This window comes from Apiospora hydei (assembly GCF_038363865.1).
Source record: "Apiospora hydei strain CBS 114990 chromosome Unknown utg000004l_segment0_segment0, whole genome shotgun sequence".
Taxonomy (NCBI): Eukaryota; Fungi; Ascomycota; class Sordariomycetes; order Amphisphaeriales; family Apiosporaceae; genus Apiospora; species Apiospora hydei.
The window spans coordinates 6,173,164-6,192,415 of NW_027117363.1; the positions used below are offsets into that span (position 1 = coordinate 6,173,164).

A 19,252-nucleotide genomic window follows, 5' to 3' on the forward strand; every position below is an offset into this window, starting at 1 on the left:
ACTCCAGAGGAAGCAAGATCTCGGATACCTTCTTTTCAACATGGGTCGTGAAGAACAGGTCGAGGAACGCGAAGTTCTTGACTCTATCTTCCCAGAAGAGATCACAGGTGAGTTGCGCCGGTCCAGCCCGAGCGAGAGCATCTACATACCCCGCCATCCATGCATCGCAGTGCAGCAATTCTTCAGTCCACTGACCCCAAGCCTGCCCGACCCTTGCAGACATCAATGAGACCGAATACCGGGTCTCGGTCCTGCTGGATCTCCCGCCGGACGAGGAAGACCCCAACGACCCGCCAACCGTAGTCCTGCACGTGCGGTACCCGGACGCGTACCCGGACGAAGCGCCGATGCTGGACCTGTCGCCGGAGCAGAACGCGGCGCCACACCCGCTCTTCTCCGTCGCCAACGACAAGGAAACCCTGCTGTCGGGGCTCGAGGACACGATCCAGGAGAACCTGGGAATGGCCATGGTGTTCACGCTGGTGACGGCCCTGAAGGAGAACGCGGAGCAGCTCATCTTGGACCGCCGGGCGGCCAAGGCTCGTGAGCACGAGGAGGTCCTGCTGGCGGCCGAGCGCGAGGAAAACAAGAAGTTCCATGGCACACCCGTCACAAGAGAGACGTTCATCAAGTGGCGCGAGGGCTTCATGCAGGAGATGGAAGACGAGCGCATACGCCAGGAGGAAGAGCGCCTCGCGGAGCTGAAGAAAGCCAGAGTGAAGGAGGAGAAGAAGCTCACAGGCAAGCAGCTCTGGGAGCGTGGTCTTGTTGGCAAGGTCGATGAGGGAGACGACGAGGACGGTGGCTTGGCCGAGGGCGTCGAGTCCTTGAAAGTCGCCACGTGATTACAGACAAGGGGGATTATATACGCATACATTGCATGGAGTTCAGGCGCATTTGTTTTCTTGGTAGAATGGATGGACGATTGTAGATCTGATTGACACTAGCATGCAGCAATCCATGTCGCAAAGGAAGGCTGCCCGAAGCCCTTTTATTGTCTCCTAACGCCGTTAAATGCCAGACCAAAACGCCGAGATGTTGTCGTCACATCTAGCACCCCATACGTGACCGACCAAAAGCAGCAAATCTAAAGGGACCGAACATTCAACCGTCCATCTCTTCGTCACTACCATCCTCGTCCTCCCACACCTCGTCTCCGTCGGCTCCGTCGGCTCCGTCGTCTTCATCGTCAGAGGGTACATCCCCAAGGTCTTTACTGACAGCCGTGAGAAGCTCATTGGCGTGGTCGCCCAGACGCTCGTCCTCGTATTCTTGTTGCTTGAACAGGTTGAGACACTGCTTGAGCCAAGTTTTGCTCGAGATCCAGGTCGATTTCCATTCACCCCCTCAGTCGAATCTTGTTGTTTCTGCTTCTCGCCCATGACGTAGAGACCCCAGCCTCCCAGATACCAGACTTCGACGCTATGGTCGTCCTCTCCAACCAATCTCTCGAGGACCTCGATGGCCTCCTGCTCCATGCCGACTTCCATAAGCAACCTGGCCAGCGCAACTCGGCTGGGGAAATCAGGTACAGAGGGGTCACCTGTCGGCAAGTCCTTCCACAGGTCGATACTCCGTATCAGGGCAGCCTTGGCATCGTCAAAACGCTCCTGGGAGATGCGCACGCTGGCCAGGGTTTGCCATGTCTCGGCAAAGTCGGGGGCGACCATGGTGGCCTCGGTGACAAGAGCCTCGCAGCGCGCCTCGGCGTCTGCTTCCCACGATAGATCCGTCATGTAGATCTCCGAGACGGCGCAGAGCGTCATGGCATGCTTCTGTCGGAGCTCGTCGACCATGATTTCTTGTTCGTCGGTCAACTTCTTGAGGTCGTCGTATTTCTGGATCTGGGCCTTGAGCGCCGCGGCTCCCTTCTCGAACCATTTGACACTGTCCTGTCCACCCTCCTCGCTCAGCTGCGCCAGGCACAAGAACTTCTCCGGTCCACCGCCCGTCTCGTCACTCCTGCTGCCATCTTGATCAATGGCGACGGCCTTGAGGAAGGAGGCGCGGGCTGCTTCGAATTCGCCGATCTCGATGTTGATTTGACCCAGCAGGTTCAGCGCAGCGAGGGCGCTGTCGCTACCTGTTTGCGACTGGCTCAGAGCCTTTTTGCGCCAGCTCCAGAGCATCGGAAGGGTTGCCTGCCTGCAGTTGGGTTTCGGCGGCCTTGACATAGAGGAGTGGGGAAACCTTGGAGTCGTCGGCCGAAGCAGCGTTCTTGTCGCCCTTCTTCGCCTTCTTGCTGGGTCTTGTGGGCGCCATCGGTATTGCAGAGAGGCTGATTGTGTAGTGACGTGATCCGCTTCAACAGTGACCTTGTCGAGTAATGCCGGGGTTGAATTGGGAGCACAATCGACCGGGCACTCGACGACTTCTGGGTGTACAGGAAAAAAATTGGTGACGACCGTTGAGATAAGAGATCGATAAGGGATCAGAGGACTTGGCATTGGAGGGGTAGGTCCCCGTAGGTCCCCCTAGGTGCCTGTGCTTATGAGTGACAGAGACATTTAATGGTGGGGCTAAGTCAAGACGAGATGTAGGTATCACTGTATCAGATCAATTTGATGCTAATAAATACTCTATATACTGCATAGTCCGGTTCAAGTACATGTACCCCAAATCTGGTATACTCATTCTATGTCTTATACTGTTCTCACTGTTCTCATTGAAAACAGAGAATCCGGGCTATGCGCGTGCTATCTCGAGAATGCTGTACCTTGAGCACATCACAGTATCTTATGTAGCCACTAGTGCTCAGCGATGCCTTCCAAAGACCTGGATACGGGTGCCATTGCTCGTGTATTCCATATCAAAAGGCTTCCATTTTGAAGCATGACCACGGTATAATATTTCGCATTTGACTCGTTTCTATGGTTTCATTATCATTAGAGTTCTGGAAAGGTCCCACGGGTGGTGATAAATACCACCGTCCCATAGAGTTGGCTATGCGCTTCAAGAAGAAACCTGCACGCCAGTAGCGAAGCGACTCGTCAAAAGCAAGCCACCGACAGAAAAGAAAGCAAGCAGTTGCTCTCTCCAAATAACGCCGAACCTTCTATGCCTTGCGCCTGCACGCCGAGAAATGAGCCGAATCAATTCGCCCCGGGCCAGGAGAAACACCCCGGTGCTATTGGGGCTTGCATAGTGTCTGATCTATTGCATTTCCTCTCCTTCTTGAGAATGCGACGACTTTGGCCGTTCCATGTTGCCGAGTTCCGCGCCCTGCCCGCTTTGCGCTCGCTTGCGTCCTGGGATGAAGCGCGACATGCCCTGGGTATGGCTGTGGGTGTTAGGTTCTGACGCATCCGAAAATTTGGCAAAGAAGCCACGCTTCCTTGGCTGCTGTTGAGGCGGTTGCTTTTGGTCGTCGTTGAGGCCGACCTCTTCGAAGGCCTCCTCGGCAGTGGGCGGCTCGGGGTCGAAGAATCTATCCCTAACAGATGACCTCGGCATACGCGGGAAACGTGCAGAATCGAGGCTCTGGCGGGGAGGTCGTGGACGATTACCGGAGACCTGGCCGAGATATCCTGCATGGTATGTTAATGCCCGCCCGAACTAGGTTGACCCTTGTCGGCGACTTACAAAAGAGCGCCGGTAGGAGTCGAAAGACTCCCTGGAGATTGAGAAGTGTTCAATGTCGCCAATGCTACTCCGGGTATCCATGGATGTCCGCGATGGGGCAGCTGGGCGCCTGGGCCAGAGACCCTTCTCTTCACTAGGAGAAGGCTGGATGCTTGAACGTCAGTGAAATGGGCGCCAATTGGGCGCAAGGGGGGACAAGTACCGGTAGATAGACACCGCTGTCATTGACGACTAAATCACAAATCATGAATCAGCTACACTTGGTAGAACAATGTAGAGCTCGAAAGGGTGTCGTACCACTCATCTTATAGTCACCATTGTCCTGGTTTTTGGCGCTGCGCATGCTCAGCGCCGACGAGGCCTTGGATCCCACCGTATCTACCCTCTCAAAACCTGGATGGGCAGCATCCTTGGTAGGTGGCAGCAGGTCGGGGCGAAGGTTCTCGTCGTTGCCTGGTCGCCTGGTGACGAGAGTTGCAAAGGGATTGCGGATAGGCATTGTTGGATGCTCGGATATTCAAATTACAAGGCGGTGGTGAGTGTATTTGAAATGGATTGCGCGTGGGCCGGCTCGATAGGATGCAATTGAGTTCAAGTCACAAAGAAAGCGGGTTATCAGCTGCCTCTCTAGATAGGTAGAAATTGATTATTCGGGCAGGGCGGGAGATAGGCAAGCAAGTAAAGCAAATAGGCCCGAAGGTAGGAATTTCTTTTAATCCAAACACATGAACCCGGCTGCAACGGTGCTGGATGGTTGAATCCGCAGGCGAAGGGAATGCTATTGTGAGTAGGTATGGTCGGGTCTTGACGAATTCGGGTTGGGTTTCGCAATGGCTTGCGACTAGGTTAGGTAGAGAGCGAACACGGGTTAAAAGCGCAAGGCGGCTTCTTAAGTTCCAGCAACCAAGGAAGCGATGATCGTCCCCCCGTAGCACCACATCCAGGAAGGGCGAGGCTTGTGTTCTGGCCCTTGGCACGAAATAGGTAACTGCTAGCTCGGCCGTGGAACTCGGTATCAGGTGTGAACTCCATTTCCATTACACGACCGGCCTGTTGTTGGCTTCCGAGCGTGTGCCCTTGTCGCAAGTTCATCTGATGATTGTCACATCACTCCATTGGGTGCGAAAAGAGGCATGCGTTGAATCAATCGACGAATACAGGTACATTGTGTAGTTGCAGTAGATGTTTGAAGAAAAGGACAGCACACACAACACCTTAGGTGATACACGTATTGAGCGAGCGTCGATCCGATGCGATGCAACGAGGGCGAGTTCCGACTTCCCGAACAGCTGGTTGGACTGGGTTCGAGATGGAACATTGATGCATTTTCCTTCTCCGGCCAGCCAGCCCCGAGCTAAATGCCCTTTGCGGGGATGATCTATGCCAAGAAACTGCATCGCCAGTGACGATCAACCAAACACAGCCCCCGACTCTGCTAGCAGCATTGGCGCCATCTTTGGATTTACATACAATACATAAGTACGTCTACACCGTTTCCGGAAGTGCGGACCTGCATCGATTCCGTCAGATCTGACCTGGGCTGGCCGGGCGTCGGGGATGCCAGTCAGTGCTGATGAGCTCGTCCTTACCTGGCGCTTTTTATTTGGTGGAGCAATACGAAGTACAGTACAGCACACACTCTCTCTTTCTCCCACTTGACATTGACAATAGATTGGAGGGAAGCGGCAGTGAATCCGGCAAACTTGGAAACAATACTACTACATAGGAGAGGCCCTGCGATATCCAGGGCGAAGCTTGCTGAGCTCGTGCGCCTTGGCTTGTGGGTTGAGGATATACAACGCGAGCAAATCGCATTGCGAGGCAAACAACCACCAACAGCGGCTTGTGTCTGACGGCCCGATGCGGTGCGATTTTCACGACGATGCAGGCACTGCCACGTCGCTAACTCATCGTGTACAGACGAGTAGTGGAGTTTGTCCATAGTGCCCGGATTTTAGTGCTTAGAGGATGATGAAAGAAGACCTCACACCTCATTCATGTATGTATGTATGTCTGAAGATGACTTGTTTCTTGTGGAAACGAATGCCGTTGCGATCTTCCCCAGTCTCCCACATTGAACGAACAGCTCAACAACCCACGACATGCTGGGGACGTAGGGATGATGCTGACTTATCTCCGCCAATCCCGGTTCTTATTCAAGGGATCCATTGGACCAGGCTTGCCAAATACGGATAGTATTGACCAAAGAAACTATAGCCAGAAAATCGAAGTCTTTATGCTTATGATGATGCTAACTGTACACCGATTTATGCAGATGTATTATATGCCCCAAGTCCCATGATCCCATATTAACTCCTTTTTCCCTCTGAAGATAGCAGCGCTCTTGATAATGGTATGACCTGGCATTTGATTTTAGGCGCGACTGGATGACCTGCTTCGTGCTTTCTTGTGCAACTTGCTCGTCACTGGTGGTGGGAACCTGTTGCCGCTTTCCAAGTCGCTCTGGTCGTCATTGACTGGCGGTGTCCCGAAGGTCCCAGCCGGCAACACCTCAAAGCCGGCATTCACCCGTCGTGTGGATCGGTTGGCATGGGCGTCGCCCGAATATGATCTCGCCGGAGCGCCCGGGTGCTCGGTCTCAGGCGTTGTTGCAGCAGTAGGTCTTCGTTGCTGTGCGTCGTCGGGTGATGCTTGGCGCACCGTGAAATAGCTGGTTCGTGATTCACCTCCCCTCGTGTAAGACGACGCCCGGGGTGTTTGTGTGAGCGGGCTCGCCATCCGGCTGTTGTGTCTTGTGTTCGCCAGGGTAATGCCTTCGTCAGAGGAGGTCGACGTCCGCTCGCCCTGTGCCGGGACCCCGGAAGATCTGGACGGCGAGAACGAAGTCGTGGGAACATAGGACTGGGGTGCGGGCCGAGAAGGCGAATTCGCCCCTTCGAGGTTTCTGAGAGCATCGCTGTTCCTCTGCAAATTGGCGCTAGAGTGGTTACCGGGCCGGTTGTTCGGCCTGATGGCGCCATGCTTTGGTTTATAGGTCGACTGAGGACCTAACGGCGGCGAATGACCCTGTTCAAATGTGCTCGCAGTCGGGCTGGGTCGTTGAGATTGCCCTGGTGAAGGCGTAGCAATCTTTGACGACATGGCCTTCTCCTTCGCCCTCGGCTCATCATCCGAGTCTCCCCCTAAAGTCATGGATGCTGCCAGCGTCCCTGAGTTGGGAGTGCCTGGTCTTGATATCCAAATGCCGTCAACCTGGATACCACTCTGGATCGCCCGGACGCCGAACGGGATGTCGGCTTTCTTTCCCACAGGCAGGCCGGTTTTCCGCATCTCTGACAATCTCGATCGCTTCTCTTCATCGAGGATTTCGTGTTTCCTCACCGATCTATTAATCCACCACAATTTCAACAGCCCAACTAAAAACACAAGGATTATACTACCCGCCAAAACCTGCGATCAGGTGAGTAAGATATCCGAGGCGGAACCAGGCATGTACACTTACAAAGGTCATTTGCTCCCATAACTCCCAATTAACGAAAAAGTTGATATTACCCATGGCGATTGATGGTGATCTGACAAACACAAATCCCTTGGGATGTGGTGTACCGATGGCGTCTTTTAAAGATTTCCAGGTGTGCTGAAGCAATAGAGGATACCCGCGTCGTCAAGATCATGTGGCACTGAGGCAGTACGTCGCTCGCGGTGACCCCGGTGTCACAAAGAGTGCAGCCCGTATTCACTCCCGATCTCCGGCCAGGGCAGTTCTTATGATGGAAGGCGGCCGGCCAAAGAGAGCGCAGAAAAAAGAAAAAAAAGAAGCAGCCAGGGCAAACAGGGATTTTATGCAATCTCGGCGAGCTGACAGCAGCTTCTCTTGGGAAGATACGAATGGGTAATGATGTGGAGGCGCGCTTGTAGACGACCAGGAACGGCACCGAAATGAGGTGCAGACTGAACCGGCGTCAAGACCAGATGCGGAAGGATGGGGATATAAGTAAAAGATTTCCTAAAATAAAAGACTTGTCTGGTACCGACGGCCCGCGACTGCAGAATCTCAAAGACCTTCAGGTGTACCCCAACACCGCCTGCAGTTGGGTTGGGTCGTTTAAGTGAGAGCGAGAGAATAGATGTTGTAGGGGTGGAGCTCGCAATCATGAGATGTCGGTCTGGTGGTCAAGATGGAATTCGTTTGCAGGGTTACATCTAGGTAGGTATCTCTCCGGACCATCCCATGGAATGTAGGGCGAGACGCCGGCAAAATAGGGAAACGTGACGAATGGGTTGTGTGACGGGGTATCAATGTATCAATAATGAATTCACCCTGCAGGTGCTTGAATATAGCCGGGGTTCTTGACCACGAGGTGCTTTCCAGCGAACGGACAGGACCAAGAGATCCCAGCCAGCCAAGAAATTTGGTATGATGAGAAAAAGAAAAGAAAACAAAGTAGAGCCGAGCAAACGCAGATTCCTTTCGAGCTAGAAAGGGTCTTCTATAAGATACGATGCTACCTCTAGGGTTGCTACGGATAGAAGCAGCGCGGCCACTTACTGTACCTGAATCCGCACCTATTAACGGCGATGGTCCATGGAGCTTCAGTTTGATACACATTACCTACCCTTGAGGATCCCCTGCTAGCCAACGAGATCCGCGGTCGACCAAGATGCAAACCGCACACATCCAAAAGGGAGACTTGATACCTATGGACTGGCAATGAGTCTGGGCAACTCATGATCTAGCCTCGATGCCAGGACTTTGCAGGCAGAAGGTCACAGCGTGCATCCGTCTGGACAAGGGCTGCCCTTGTCGCCGAAGGGCAAACGGGAGATACATGTGAGCAGTAGTAGGTCGTATCTGCAGCCCGCACAGTAGCCAGTGGCCTAGAGTAGAGAAAACCCAATGCCAAGGATTTGTTGCAGCAGGTGTATCGGTGTTGGCACTTTACCCGGAGTTCGAGCCACTGGGTATGCAACCAAGCTCGCTAAGCAGGCAAGGAGAGTCGTATATATGTACGTATGTACATAGCTCATTGGCGATCTAGCTGGGTTGGCCCGTTACATGATTCATATTCTATTTTGTCGTCCCACACGCTGCCTCGTACCAACAGGCCCTCGTCGTCGGCGTTGGCAGACCAAGGCTTTGCACACGCAAGGGGCGGTCGAATACGAAGAGGCAGCGGACAACGAGACAAGGCCCAACGGCCCAGTCAGGGCCACGATATATGCGAAACAACAGCACCCAAGCCACTGGTATCATACGCCGATCAATTGGAAGATGCAGGCACCTCTCGGGCCTGGATAACAGGCAACAGGTACATGTAAGAGACCAGCGGCCAGACCAGACCGGTCTTTCAGGTTGTTGGTGGGGTGGACTGCCGCACCATTTTCTTGGGGTATGTTGCTTTTTCTGTCCTCCTTCGTTTATTTTGGTTTTGTTTTTTTCCTCGGGTGGAAGAAAAAGGAAGCGGCAAGTGGAAATGACACGAAGAAAAACCATGTCTGGTCGGAAGACGGTGTTATCGTTCGGAGAAATCGGCCAAAAATGCCCAGCCCAAAATATTGCTCTGTGCAGGCTGCGGGCACCAATTAATATCGAGATGCAACCTGCTATCGACTGGGTCACCACCTTCGATGCCGGTTCTAGAACGAGGACGTTTCTTTTTCAGCCGGGCTCTGTCTACTTTGATTGGGCCGGCAAAGCTATGGAAGAAACATCACTATCATCTTTGCATTATACGGTAGCTTTCGACACCTAGTCTTCCGGGACCGACACTTGCCGTGCGCTGGCTACATCGATTGGGTAATGAGCCTCACCGTTAATGTGCTAGTGATCGTGATGATGCGAAACGCACACGCATCGTTTACTGTTTGGTCGAAGCGTTATATCTACCTACACTCAGCATACAGGGTATCAACAATGGCGAACATCTACCTACACGTTTGCACATAAGTGCAGAGGAAGGGATGTTGTCACCTATGGAGCCTAGGGTAGTATTTGCAGATCGAGCTAGCCTGGCAACCTGGGCGGCCCTTGGCGATCCTCCTACCCGCGCGTGGGGATGGCTTACTGAGAGGAGTCGACTTAAGGTAGTGAAGGTCTAACCTTCTTACTACCCCTGCAGGATTCACTAGTGGGCGCCAACTGAGATCTTAAGTTCAACGTCGGAGGCCATCGTCGCATCTGGGATGCTAGCCCGTGTGGTTTACCTTCTTTCGGCAACGCCCCCCAACTTGAATAGCAGGAGACATTGGGCTGTGACCGAGAAGGGGGACAAATATAGCACGCAGCTTGGTAACCGCCGCTTTTGTACAAACTACTACTGCCTGATGATGCGATTGACCTGAGAGCCAATACTTTTCCGAAGACGACATCTTCTTCATGATTGTCTTCATGCAGAAGGGAGAGAGAGGCTTCTGAGCGCACGGCGAGCAACCAGTTTTTGACCGGGCAGAGCTGAGTCTGCTTCCTAGTAATCTACCTATACGAAGCCAAGCCGACGTATATATCGAGCATAACGAGCGAACGCCCACCGGAACGATCCTTGCTCACACGTAGCTGGTCACTGCGATTGATATCAACCGCGACTCGGCTCCCACTACTCCCATCCCTACTAAGGGTAGTGCCCGCAGGCACGTCTGGTCAGTAGCTTACTGTAATAAGCGTGCTCCATGGCTCTGAGTCGCGCCAGCTTGCTACGATCTGTGCATGCGGGATTGTGGACCTGTCTGGAGGTTCGAGAAATGCTAACGGCCCAAGAAGGGGGATTGTCTCATGGAGAAGTGGATTCGGTTAAACAAGACATCATCTTCCCCTGAAACCTCACTACATCTAGCTCGGCAAACAATCAGATTGGGATGAGCATAATTCACCGACTTGGCGGGTGATCAGCGGCTCGCTATGCAGGCAAAGCTGGAATAATTACGTGTATTCAGCCGCAGCTAAATGCCCTTCCGCCATACGATTGGCGCAATCCGAAGCATGCCCTGGACGAAGCGGCATGAGGCGACATCATGCATTTTTCGTCCATCCTGTCCTGTCGCTCATGTTTCCCCGAGAGCGACCACTAGATCACAACTACAGTCTCGGAAGAGATAGTAAGTAGAAGGATCACCCAGAAGCCCGCTAGCAATGCACGGAGGATCAAGGGGCGCAGGACGATTGGTTCTATTCTATTCCAGGATCATACCCGCGAAACGAGCTCGTATACCTATATATCGGGCCTATGGAACGCGCCTTTGAAGAAACCAAAAAGCGTGATGGAATTTTCAGATAACGCCGGCCATGAAAACCGTGATCTCCTTTCTAATGTACATGCTCGATTATCTTCCCATCCTTGTCTCTAGGCTTTCGCTCCCAGCCTGTAGAGAACAGCGGCGACATCTGGAACCGAGGGAAGGCATGTGCCTCGGTATTGATGACAACGCTGTCCAGCGGCAGCAGGTCATTGGGCGAGAAGAGGAGGTAGAAGTACTTCAGAGTTTCCGCCTATACGGATTGGTCAGCAATGGAAACCGCCATGACGGCACGAAGAAATGAATGTCACTTACTAGCCAGAAGCTTTCCATGTTGTCCTTGGTGACAGGAGGGATAGTATTGGCGTTGGAAAGACTCGTGAAGCCGCCTTCATCGTCGAGGGCAGTGTAATTCATAAACGATTTGAAAATCTCCCAGCCCCATTCACGGTACTTTCTTTCCCCCGTGATGCGCCACATGTAGAACAAACTTTCCACAGTCTCCGGCCGCTGCAGATTGTGCACATCGTTACTGTGGACCGTAAAGTCCTTCCGCCACTCGGCCTTTGGATCCGGGTCGAAATGAAGAGGGGGCTGTGAGGCGCTGACTCCGGCAGCGGGGGGTCGGCGATGTTGAAGTAGGTGATCTCGGCAGCCAGGCCAGTTTCCATCCACTTGTACATACCCCAGCAAGTCTGCATCAATTCTCTGGCAAGACGCATGTCATCTTCGTTCTTCTTGGTCCAGGTTGGGAGTTTCTTGGCTTCCGCTTCTGTAAGACCACCCGTCGCGCCCAATGCGATAGTTCCAGGCATGAAGCACACGAGGTGGTCCATCTTGGGAGACAGCGGCTTCCCCAGACCCTCGGGGCGTTCTCCAATGATGGTGTACCCGGATGGTTCGGTATAAGTAACCAGATGCTTACGTACTCCTTGCAGAGCTTCGTCCCACATCTCCAAGTAGATTGGCTCCTGCTTGGATGTTTGCAAGTACTGCTTGATGAGATATTCGTAGTATGAGTCTCCACGACTGCCCAAACGAATGTTCTCCCCCCTGAACTTGCCATCCTCAGCATAGATGTAGATGGGAACAAGGCCACCTTCGACACCGTTATCATCCACAACCTTCATGACCTTCTCGGCCTTGTCCCAGAAGTACTTCTCGCCAGTCAACTTGGCCAGATATTTGAATTCAAGCTGAAGGGTGGTTGTCTCGGCCGTGGAGGAAGCTCCGCCGTCGGCGTGAGAGATCAAGCCCTCGTACTTGGCCAGATTAACGCTTGCATAGGGGATGCCAGATGGGGAGTCGAATGCTGATATCAGTCGATCCGCCAAGTCCTTAGCCTTCTCCAGGTACAGGTCTTCGCCCGGTGCGCCAGGGTCATCGTCCTTCTGAGCCGCGAGCTGCGGGAACTCGTTCGAAAGGTAATGGGCCGACAAGAGACCGCCAAGCATACGGATGGTCGTCTCGAAAGTGTTCACATCATGGTCCTGGTCGTAGGACAGATCTTTCGCGATCCACTCTCTTGCTTGGCTGACGCGAGAGGTGAGGTTCATAAGGATCATAGTATCCAGCGCGTCGACGATGATCCAGCCCATGCCATGGGGAACCATCTGCCGACCCTTCTTCGTAATAGGGTGGAATTCATCGTGTCCTAGAAGCGCGGCGCATGTGTTAGTCTGCGACGGGTTCTTACAGCAGTGGCTTCTCTCCTCCCCCTCTCAAACTGGATGGTCTGCCTTACCCCACGCGTAGCGGTGATATGAGTCCCAGCTCACTTTGAAGGCATCTACAACATGCTCCCGTCTCTCCATCCAGTCGACGTTGGCGCCGGACTCGGTCTTCTTCAGCCAGCTCCACGAAGGGCGCGAGGTGAAGGTGTCATGGTGCTTGGAGAAGCCGCCAAAGTGGTAGAGGAAAACGACGAGGAGGAAGAAGAGGCCGATGACGCGCTTGCGGCGCCAGAGGGGACGCGACCGCTGCGAGGGCGGATACGCGTAGGGCTTGTCTTTGTACATCGGCAGGGCGTTTCGGTCGGGATTTAGGAAGTTGGAAGAGCGGCCGCCGTTCCCCCAGACCCGGTCCTCTAGTTGGCGTTGTGGATTGGAGAAGGAGGGAACGTTTTTGGGGATTGAAAAGGCCATGTCGTCGACGGCCTGCTTGCCCTTCTCTATGGCATTTATGCTAGCCTCGACAGCCTTCTCGCCGAGGTCTGTGGCAGCGCGCGTGGCCGCAGTCCGAATAATCGCAAGGCCTGAAGCAGGATTTCGGTGGATATTAAACGGGTCGCGAATCATCGGCGCAGCATGACCGGTTCGCCTCTTCCAGTTGAGCTATGTTACTGGAAGCCGGCGATGTTCTACCTAGGTTACAGGACAGTTGTCAATTCGGGCTATACGTCAAACAACAGGGGGCACGCGGCCTCCGGAACACGACAAGGCGGACAGTTTTAGTTACGTGCCAAGCTGGCAATGTACAAAGTAGGACCACGGGGGGAGAATGTTCCAATGTTTGCAGGTATGTGTATGTGTGATGATGAAGACCGAGATATACCAAGACCGGCACAGGATGTCGACACCAACACTGGAAATTCGACAATGTTATAACCGTCTCTTAATACCCAGCGAGGCGGGAGACACGCACGGTACCATGGTGCTGGCAGATATGCTGTCAAGATCGACAACCATTTGCGCTGAACCATAAAACCGAACTGAACTGAACCTTGCAGAGGCCAGTTTGGATGTGGAATGGCTGGATGGTTCCGTTCTTGGCGGGCAGGCCGCAGGCGGGCCTTGCTAGGTAATTGGTAAGTGGGTGGTAGACCTACCTAGTAGACAAGTAGATTAGCACAAGCCCGCTCGTCGTCGTCTGTGCCAGGCTCGGCATCCCTTCCGCCGGCCACCGCATGTGCACTACACCAATATTCTTAATCTCAGGCAGGTATGCATGCACATTGATCATTGACATGGGTTCGGATATTGTGTTCTCCTTCAAAGTCGTGGTCTATTGTTGAGTATATCTGGGGATTGCAAAGCGTGCTTTTAGAAAGAAGGAGTGCTCGTGATATAACTACCTAAAATGTGTCAAATGCACTTGAAGTCCGAAATGCTGGTCAAAAAAGCCAACGCAGACGCAATCCACCACCAAATGTTAGGTACCATATTAGCTCACTGCAAAATCACACCTCCTGCCTGACTCCCGATATAGAATCTCTCCACGACACGGAGGAATCATTGCATCGTTCACAAGTTTTCATTGAAGTTCATGGGACGAGTTAGATGCTGATCGAGGCCGTTTGTAAATTTATGCGTGTCATCCCACAATTCGGCAGCAAAAAACGACGGGGCTGTGAGGCAGACCCTCGCGTAGCCCATGGATAACTGAGAAATTAGGCAAGTAGGTTTGATTCTTCTACGACCACTCGAAGGCCCTCACGGTTTAGATTAAATACTGAATAACGCTGACATTCAAGTGTACTTGGGCTTGCCAGGCCTATATTTTACCTTCAACCCCATTATACTGTAGACCAGCGTCAAGATGAGTCATGGGACAGAGCACCGATCAACCTACCGCAACTACCCCTTTCTGGACAAGGAAGAGTTCGCTGAAGCCTGTCATTTCCTGGATAGTAAGTACTGCCAGGCCCGGCTTGGCCCTCTACGCCGCCAATGGAGGTTGGGTGTGCACAGTGGCTTGGACATGTCCTTTGGGATGGATTCCGGCTATGCAACCTTTGTCCAAATCTCCCGACCACTAGAGGACACCGCAAATCTAGGCGACCTAGAGGCGACCTTGAATAGTTTCACCATGACTGAAGCAGCTGGCGATGACGCAATGGCAGTTGACATGGCAATGGACAGTGACGAGGACGACCAGGTAAGAGATACAGAGACCGCCCAATGTATGAACCACCAAGCTCAACTACTACAGGAAATCATCATTAGGCGCCCCTCCAAAGCCAAGTTTGGACATGTCCGATACGAGATTCACTGGCATCCAACCTATCGTGCACCGTGTCTCTGGTTCAGCCTGCATGACTTGCCGGGGGGCGAGACTGCCTTCGATATTGACACCGTTTTCCGGCGTTTAGTACCTGACCAGTACAAAGACGCTCTCCGACGAACGGGAACCATAGGCGGCATCTCAGCAGATGTAAGTCGTTTTCGAATTCAACTATAGCTGCAAACCGAGTCAACATCAGGCTCGTCCTCATCCCGGGAGTCTATTGATCTACCTTATGGCTAATGTTGGCTCCACAGCATCACCCTTTAACGGGCGTACCTTCATTCTTCGTTCACCCATGCTTGCTCAGCGATGCCATGGCAGGCTTTGACTGCCCAAAGGAGGACTACCTTACGGTCTGGCTCGGCCTGGTTGGTGGATGCGTCGGCCTATGGGTCCCAAAAGAGATGGCTTTCAGCAACAAGGCCTGAACCACTCAAGCCAATTCCGAAATCCGTAGCTCCCTGGGAGCGGCCAGTTATTTTCTGTTGCGTCATTGAGGTTCATCGTGAATGCCATCGTCTCTTTGTGGGTATCATGTATTCGAATTCGAGCTAGTTCACTCGTCGTCGCTTTCCTCCTCCATGGCGACATCGGAGTCGCTATCGTCCTCTTCCTCCTCATCCCGCGTGCGCTTTTGTCCCCGAGCATCGGCCCCAGATGTCTCGTTCGAGGGCTCAGAAGTCGGAGGTTTCGAGGGCAAGCCACGAGGCGCCGGCGCGGTGGCAGCGGCGGATCCGGGCGCGGGGGCATTGAAGATACTCTGCTGGACTTCGGACATCTCAACATTGGCAGCAGCAGATCCTGGCATTTTGTATGTTCCGTCGAGCTTTGCCACCGTATCCGACTTGGACTTGGCATAGGAAATTCTCTACCAAGACATGTATTAGTATGTTTGCTGGACAAAGCAAAGGGGAAAACAGGGCGGCAACGTACAAGCTCCCTTCCGAGGAAACTGAACCCCTCCAAAGCTCGCATTGCCTGCGTGGCTGCTTGCATATCGCGAAAGACTATGTGTGCTTGACCGCGCATCTTCGTTGTCTTGAGCGCGACGACATCTAGAACTGGACCATAGGTCGAGAATAACATGTAGAGAGCCGTCTTCAGGTCGGCCTTCTGGATCTTGGCAGACGGGAGGTTTGTGACGTATAATCTGATGCATTGTGTGAGAACTGTGCCCCTTTTGTATATCGTCGGCGACTCGGATGGGTGACTTACGTCTGGTTGGGTGGAATAGGTGCCTTGGCCCCTCCAGCCTTCGAAGCTGGCGGTGGTCGAGCGGCCATGACGAGAGAAGGGGAGTAGGACCACGAAGCGGCGCGCAATACCGCTACTGGTACTAGATAATCCGCGATAGCCTCGGAATGTCGTACAATACAATCACGAACCGAGTACTTGTTTGTCTGGTAATGGCTGCAAGCTGACAGAGCACGCGACTATCACATTACAAGGTCGGACTGGACTGGTCAAGCTCAAGCAGGCGGCGGAATTTTGATCAATAGCAGGTAGGTAGTAGCTTCCGTAGGCGCGGGTACGTACCTGCCCGGCGCTTAAGCCACACGTATCCGCTACTGCCACAATTTCAATGGCAACCACCCCGCAACTGACTCCAGGTGGGGTCTGGTCACTTCTCCTGAGCCGCACCTGCCGCGCCCGACTTACGTACATCCTCCGAAGCTCCCAATCCATACCTACCTACATCCTTCTTACCAATACTCCGCCAAGTGATAGTTGAGAGCTCCTCCTATCACGCCTCCACGATGCCAGGCCCTGAAGTGCACCATCTGTTCCATCGGCCAATTGCCGACCATTCCTTCTCTGCCGACCGCAAGATCCTCGCCGTCGCCAAGGACTCCGCCGTCGAGCTTTACGGGAAGGTTGCTGGTGCTTTCAAGCTCAAGGACGAGCTGAAGGGACATGATAAGACCATTACAGGTGTCGACATTGCCCCCAACAGCGGCCGCATCGTTACTTGTTCTCAAGGTACGGACTAGGTTGTACTCCTATGAGTTCCGTGCCAGTGCTGACGTTGAAATAGATCGCAATGCCCTCGTTTGGGAGCCATCTCCTACAGGCTACAAGCCCACGCTAGTCCTGCTCCGTATCGCCCGTGCCGCCACTTTTGTTCGATGGTCGCCGTCCGAGACCAAGTTCGCTGTTGGATCCGGAGACCGAGTCATTGCTGTCTGCTACTTTGAGGAAGAGAACGACTGGTGGGTTTCTAAGCATTTGAAGAAGCCGATCAGGAGTACCATCACTACTGTCTCTTGGCATCCCAACGGTGTTCTGCTGGCTGCCGGATCCACCGATGCCCATGCTAGGGTCTTCTCCAGCTTCATCAAGGGCGTCGACGCGCGTCCTGATCCCAGTGTTTGGGGCGAGCGTTTGCCCTTCAACACCGTCTGTGGCGAGTTCATGAACAACTCGGCTGGGTGGGTTCACTCTGTCGCCTTCTCTCCCAGCGGCGATGCTCTAGCCTTTGCAGCTCATGACAGCAGCATCACTGTTGTCTACCCTACTGCCCCGGAGCAGCCGCCACGTGCAGTCATTAGCATCAACACGCAGCTCTTGCCGTTCATGAGTCTGATCTGGTCCTCGGAGAGCGAGATTGTGGCCGCCGGTTACGATTGTGAGGCCTTCCGCTTCCAAGGCGATGCCTCGGGATGGCAACTGAGCGGTACTTTGGAGTCCAAGGGCAGACCTGGCTTGGGTGACGAGCGCGAAGAATCCGCTTTGAATATGTTCAAACAGATGGATCTCAAGGGTAAAGCAAAGGATGACACACAGCTGAAGACTGTCCATCAAAACACCATTTCGACTGTGCGAGCGTACGAGTCTAACGATGGCAACGTTACCCAGTTTAGCAGTAAGTTTTGATCGCTGCTCCCTTGTCTCAAATAATGCTAACATAAACAAAAGCCAGTGGAGTAGATGGAAGACTTGTGATTTGGACCCTTTAGAGCACCCCACCAGATAGATGGCGAGACATAAAAAATGAAAAGGAACCTGCTCGCCTGAGTTAATCCCAGCACTTCTTATGTTTCTGCAAACAGGGTGACTGTAAGACAGCCGATCTACTAACCGCTTCTTTCTTACTCAGGCAGGAGGTAAGACAAGATACAGATGGCGATGAAAAACTGGTCGTTTTCTCAATATGTATATCTAGTTTGCTCCAACCCCCAGTATCCCTTGCCCGAGATACCGATCTCAGCATCTGAAACGAAGATAGGAGAAAACGATGCAGGCTAACAAATCGCCCAGTGAATTCATCTACAAGCAAAGAGAGGACCTTCTCACTCGCCATGTTGGGCCTGTTGCCGCAGGAACCCCTCTGAGCATGAGACGCGATCTAAGTTACCCGGAAGGGCAGGGTGTTGGAAGTACGCTTGACACTGAGCAGGAGATCCGATTCCAGGGGTACAATGATGCCTTGCAACAACGTCCGAGTAACACTACAAGCAGCCAAATCTCCCCGAGGGACAGCCCTTATTGGTCCACCAGTTCTCTTTCCCCTACCGCATTTCAACCGAGGCAGCAGTCCTCTGCATACTATCGATCTATTCTACAAAACGCTTGGCAATCACCGCCTTTTGTTCCTCCGCCACTGCCACACTACAGTTCAGCCCAAAGTCCCAAGACCAATATGGATTACCAGATGGATTGTGATCACCCTCTCGGTGAGCAGCAGCCGACGTCTTTTACACCAGGCACCAGCCACAGCTCCGTTGCCAGTGCGGGAAGCGGTGCAAACGGTGAATCTGATCAAATACCGCAAGTCTATATTGCCATCGGAAAAATCCATGAAATCTGTCTGCGAGCCACAAGTACCTATCTCGGCGCCCTTGACGCCAATCGCCGCGCTCGTGAGAGCTGCTCTCCCATCCCCCAAACACCTAACCACACGGACCCGCTTGGTCACCCCGATGATGGCGACAGCAACCGCCGGGTTCCCCAGCCGTCCAGCTCGTTGTTGAAGAATGTCAGTACCATCTGCAACCAGCTCTGGATGGGCTCTCAGCGCGATCGGCTAGATGTGTTGAACGTGGAGCGCGAGGCAGCCAAGACGATGGCGCTTTTGCTGGAATGGGCCGAGACGGTGGTCCTCGGAGACTATGACGAGTGGGCGTTAGCAGGGGAAGATGCCTTTTGGAGAGTTGTGCGTGCTGGTCGCCATCTCTGCGACTGGTTGGGTGTCCAGGAAAGCATCGATGCCATGGACAAGTTGGAAACACAGTTGGCCGACGAAGGTGGTGGTGGAACCTGGAGTGGGGTGAGTGTATCGTCATGAGAACAAGTAGCTCTTCATTTTGTCACACACCAGATTGCACCTGTAATAAAGCGTGGGGAACTATGCTGTGTTGACGGCAAGATATGGTCGTACGAGAACATGTCGCGGTTTTGGTGCACGATAATCATTGATCTGCTGGAACGGCTACTGGGTGTCTGGATGCAGAGCCGATAAGTCTGGCACGGCATA

The 19,252-nt window shown here is 53.3% G+C and overlaps 8 protein-coding genes across 8 annotated transcripts; 3 read left to right on the plus strand and 5 right to left on the minus strand.

Moving 5' to 3' along the window:
- Positions 1-40: 40 nt before the first annotated feature.
- Positions 41-845, plus strand: PG997_004458 (RWD domain-containing protein; the record flags this gene model as incomplete). Its single annotated transcript, XM_066808773.1, has 2 exons — positions 41-107; positions 220-845. The coding sequence occupies 2 exons, from the start codon at positions 41-43 to the stop codon at positions 843-845; spliced, it is 693 nt and encodes a 230-aa protein (XP_066672391.1).
- Positions 846-1,104: 259 nt separating this feature from the next.
- Positions 1,105-2,129, minus strand: PG997_004459 (TPR domain-containing protein; the record flags this gene model as incomplete). The annotated part of the gene is made up of 2 exons (XM_066808774.1): positions 1,105-1,278; positions 1,344-2,129. The coding sequence occupies 2 exons, from the start codon at positions 2,127-2,129 to the stop codon at positions 1,105-1,107; spliced, it is 960 nt and encodes a 319-aa protein (XP_066672392.1).
- Positions 2,130-3,153: 1,024 nt separating this feature from the next.
- PG997_004460 (uncharacterized protein) lies at positions 3,154-4,081 on the minus strand (the record flags this gene model as incomplete). Its single annotated transcript, XM_066808775.1, has 4 exons — positions 3,154-3,555; positions 3,583-3,726; positions 3,785-3,813; positions 3,880-4,081. 4 exons carry the CDS (start codon positions 4,079-4,081, stop codon positions 3,154-3,156), a joined length of 777 nt encoding a protein of 258 aa, XP_066672393.1.
- A 1,874-nt stretch (positions 4,082-5,955) lies between these two features.
- PG997_004461 (uncharacterized protein) lies at positions 5,956-7,099 on the minus strand (the record flags this gene model as incomplete). Its single annotated transcript, XM_066808776.1, has 2 exons — positions 5,956-6,993; positions 7,046-7,099. 2 exons carry the CDS (start codon positions 7,097-7,099, stop codon positions 5,956-5,958), a joined length of 1,092 nt encoding a protein of 363 aa, XP_066672394.1.
- A 3,744-nt stretch (positions 7,100-10,843) lies between these two features.
- On the minus strand, positions 10,844-13,070 carry PG997_004462 (Mannosyl-oligosaccharide 1-2-alpha-mannosidase; the record flags this gene model as incomplete). Its single annotated transcript, XM_066808777.1, has 4 exons — positions 10,844-11,026; positions 11,089-11,381; positions 11,459-12,427; positions 12,518-13,070. The coding sequence occupies 4 exons, from the start codon at positions 13,068-13,070 to the stop codon at positions 10,844-10,846; spliced, it is 1,998 nt and encodes a 665-aa protein (XP_066672395.1).
- A 1,240-nt stretch (positions 13,071-14,310) lies between these two features.
- On the plus strand, positions 14,311-15,206 carry PG997_004463 (uncharacterized protein; the record flags this gene model as incomplete). The annotated part of the gene is made up of 3 exons (XM_066808778.1): positions 14,311-14,649; positions 14,704-14,925; positions 15,033-15,206. 3 exons carry the CDS (start codon positions 14,311-14,313, stop codon positions 15,204-15,206), a joined length of 735 nt encoding a protein of 244 aa, XP_066672396.1.
- A 128-nt stretch (positions 15,207-15,334) lies between these two features.
- On the minus strand, positions 15,335-16,061 carry PG997_004464 (uncharacterized protein; the record flags this gene model as incomplete). Its single annotated transcript, XM_066808779.1, has 3 exons — positions 15,335-15,646; positions 15,712-15,928; positions 15,994-16,061. The coding sequence occupies 3 exons, from the start codon at positions 16,059-16,061 to the stop codon at positions 15,335-15,337; spliced, it is 597 nt and encodes a 198-aa protein (XP_066672397.1).
- A 474-nt stretch (positions 16,062-16,535) lies between these two features.
- PG997_004465 (uncharacterized protein) lies at positions 16,536-19,063 on the plus strand (the record flags this gene model as incomplete). The annotated part of the gene is made up of 3 exons (XM_066808780.1): positions 16,536-16,758; positions 16,850-17,641; positions 18,594-19,063. 3 exons carry the CDS (start codon positions 16,536-16,538, stop codon positions 19,061-19,063), a joined length of 1,485 nt encoding a protein of 494 aa, XP_066672398.1.
- Between the last annotated feature and the right edge of the window lie 189 nt (positions 19,064-19,252).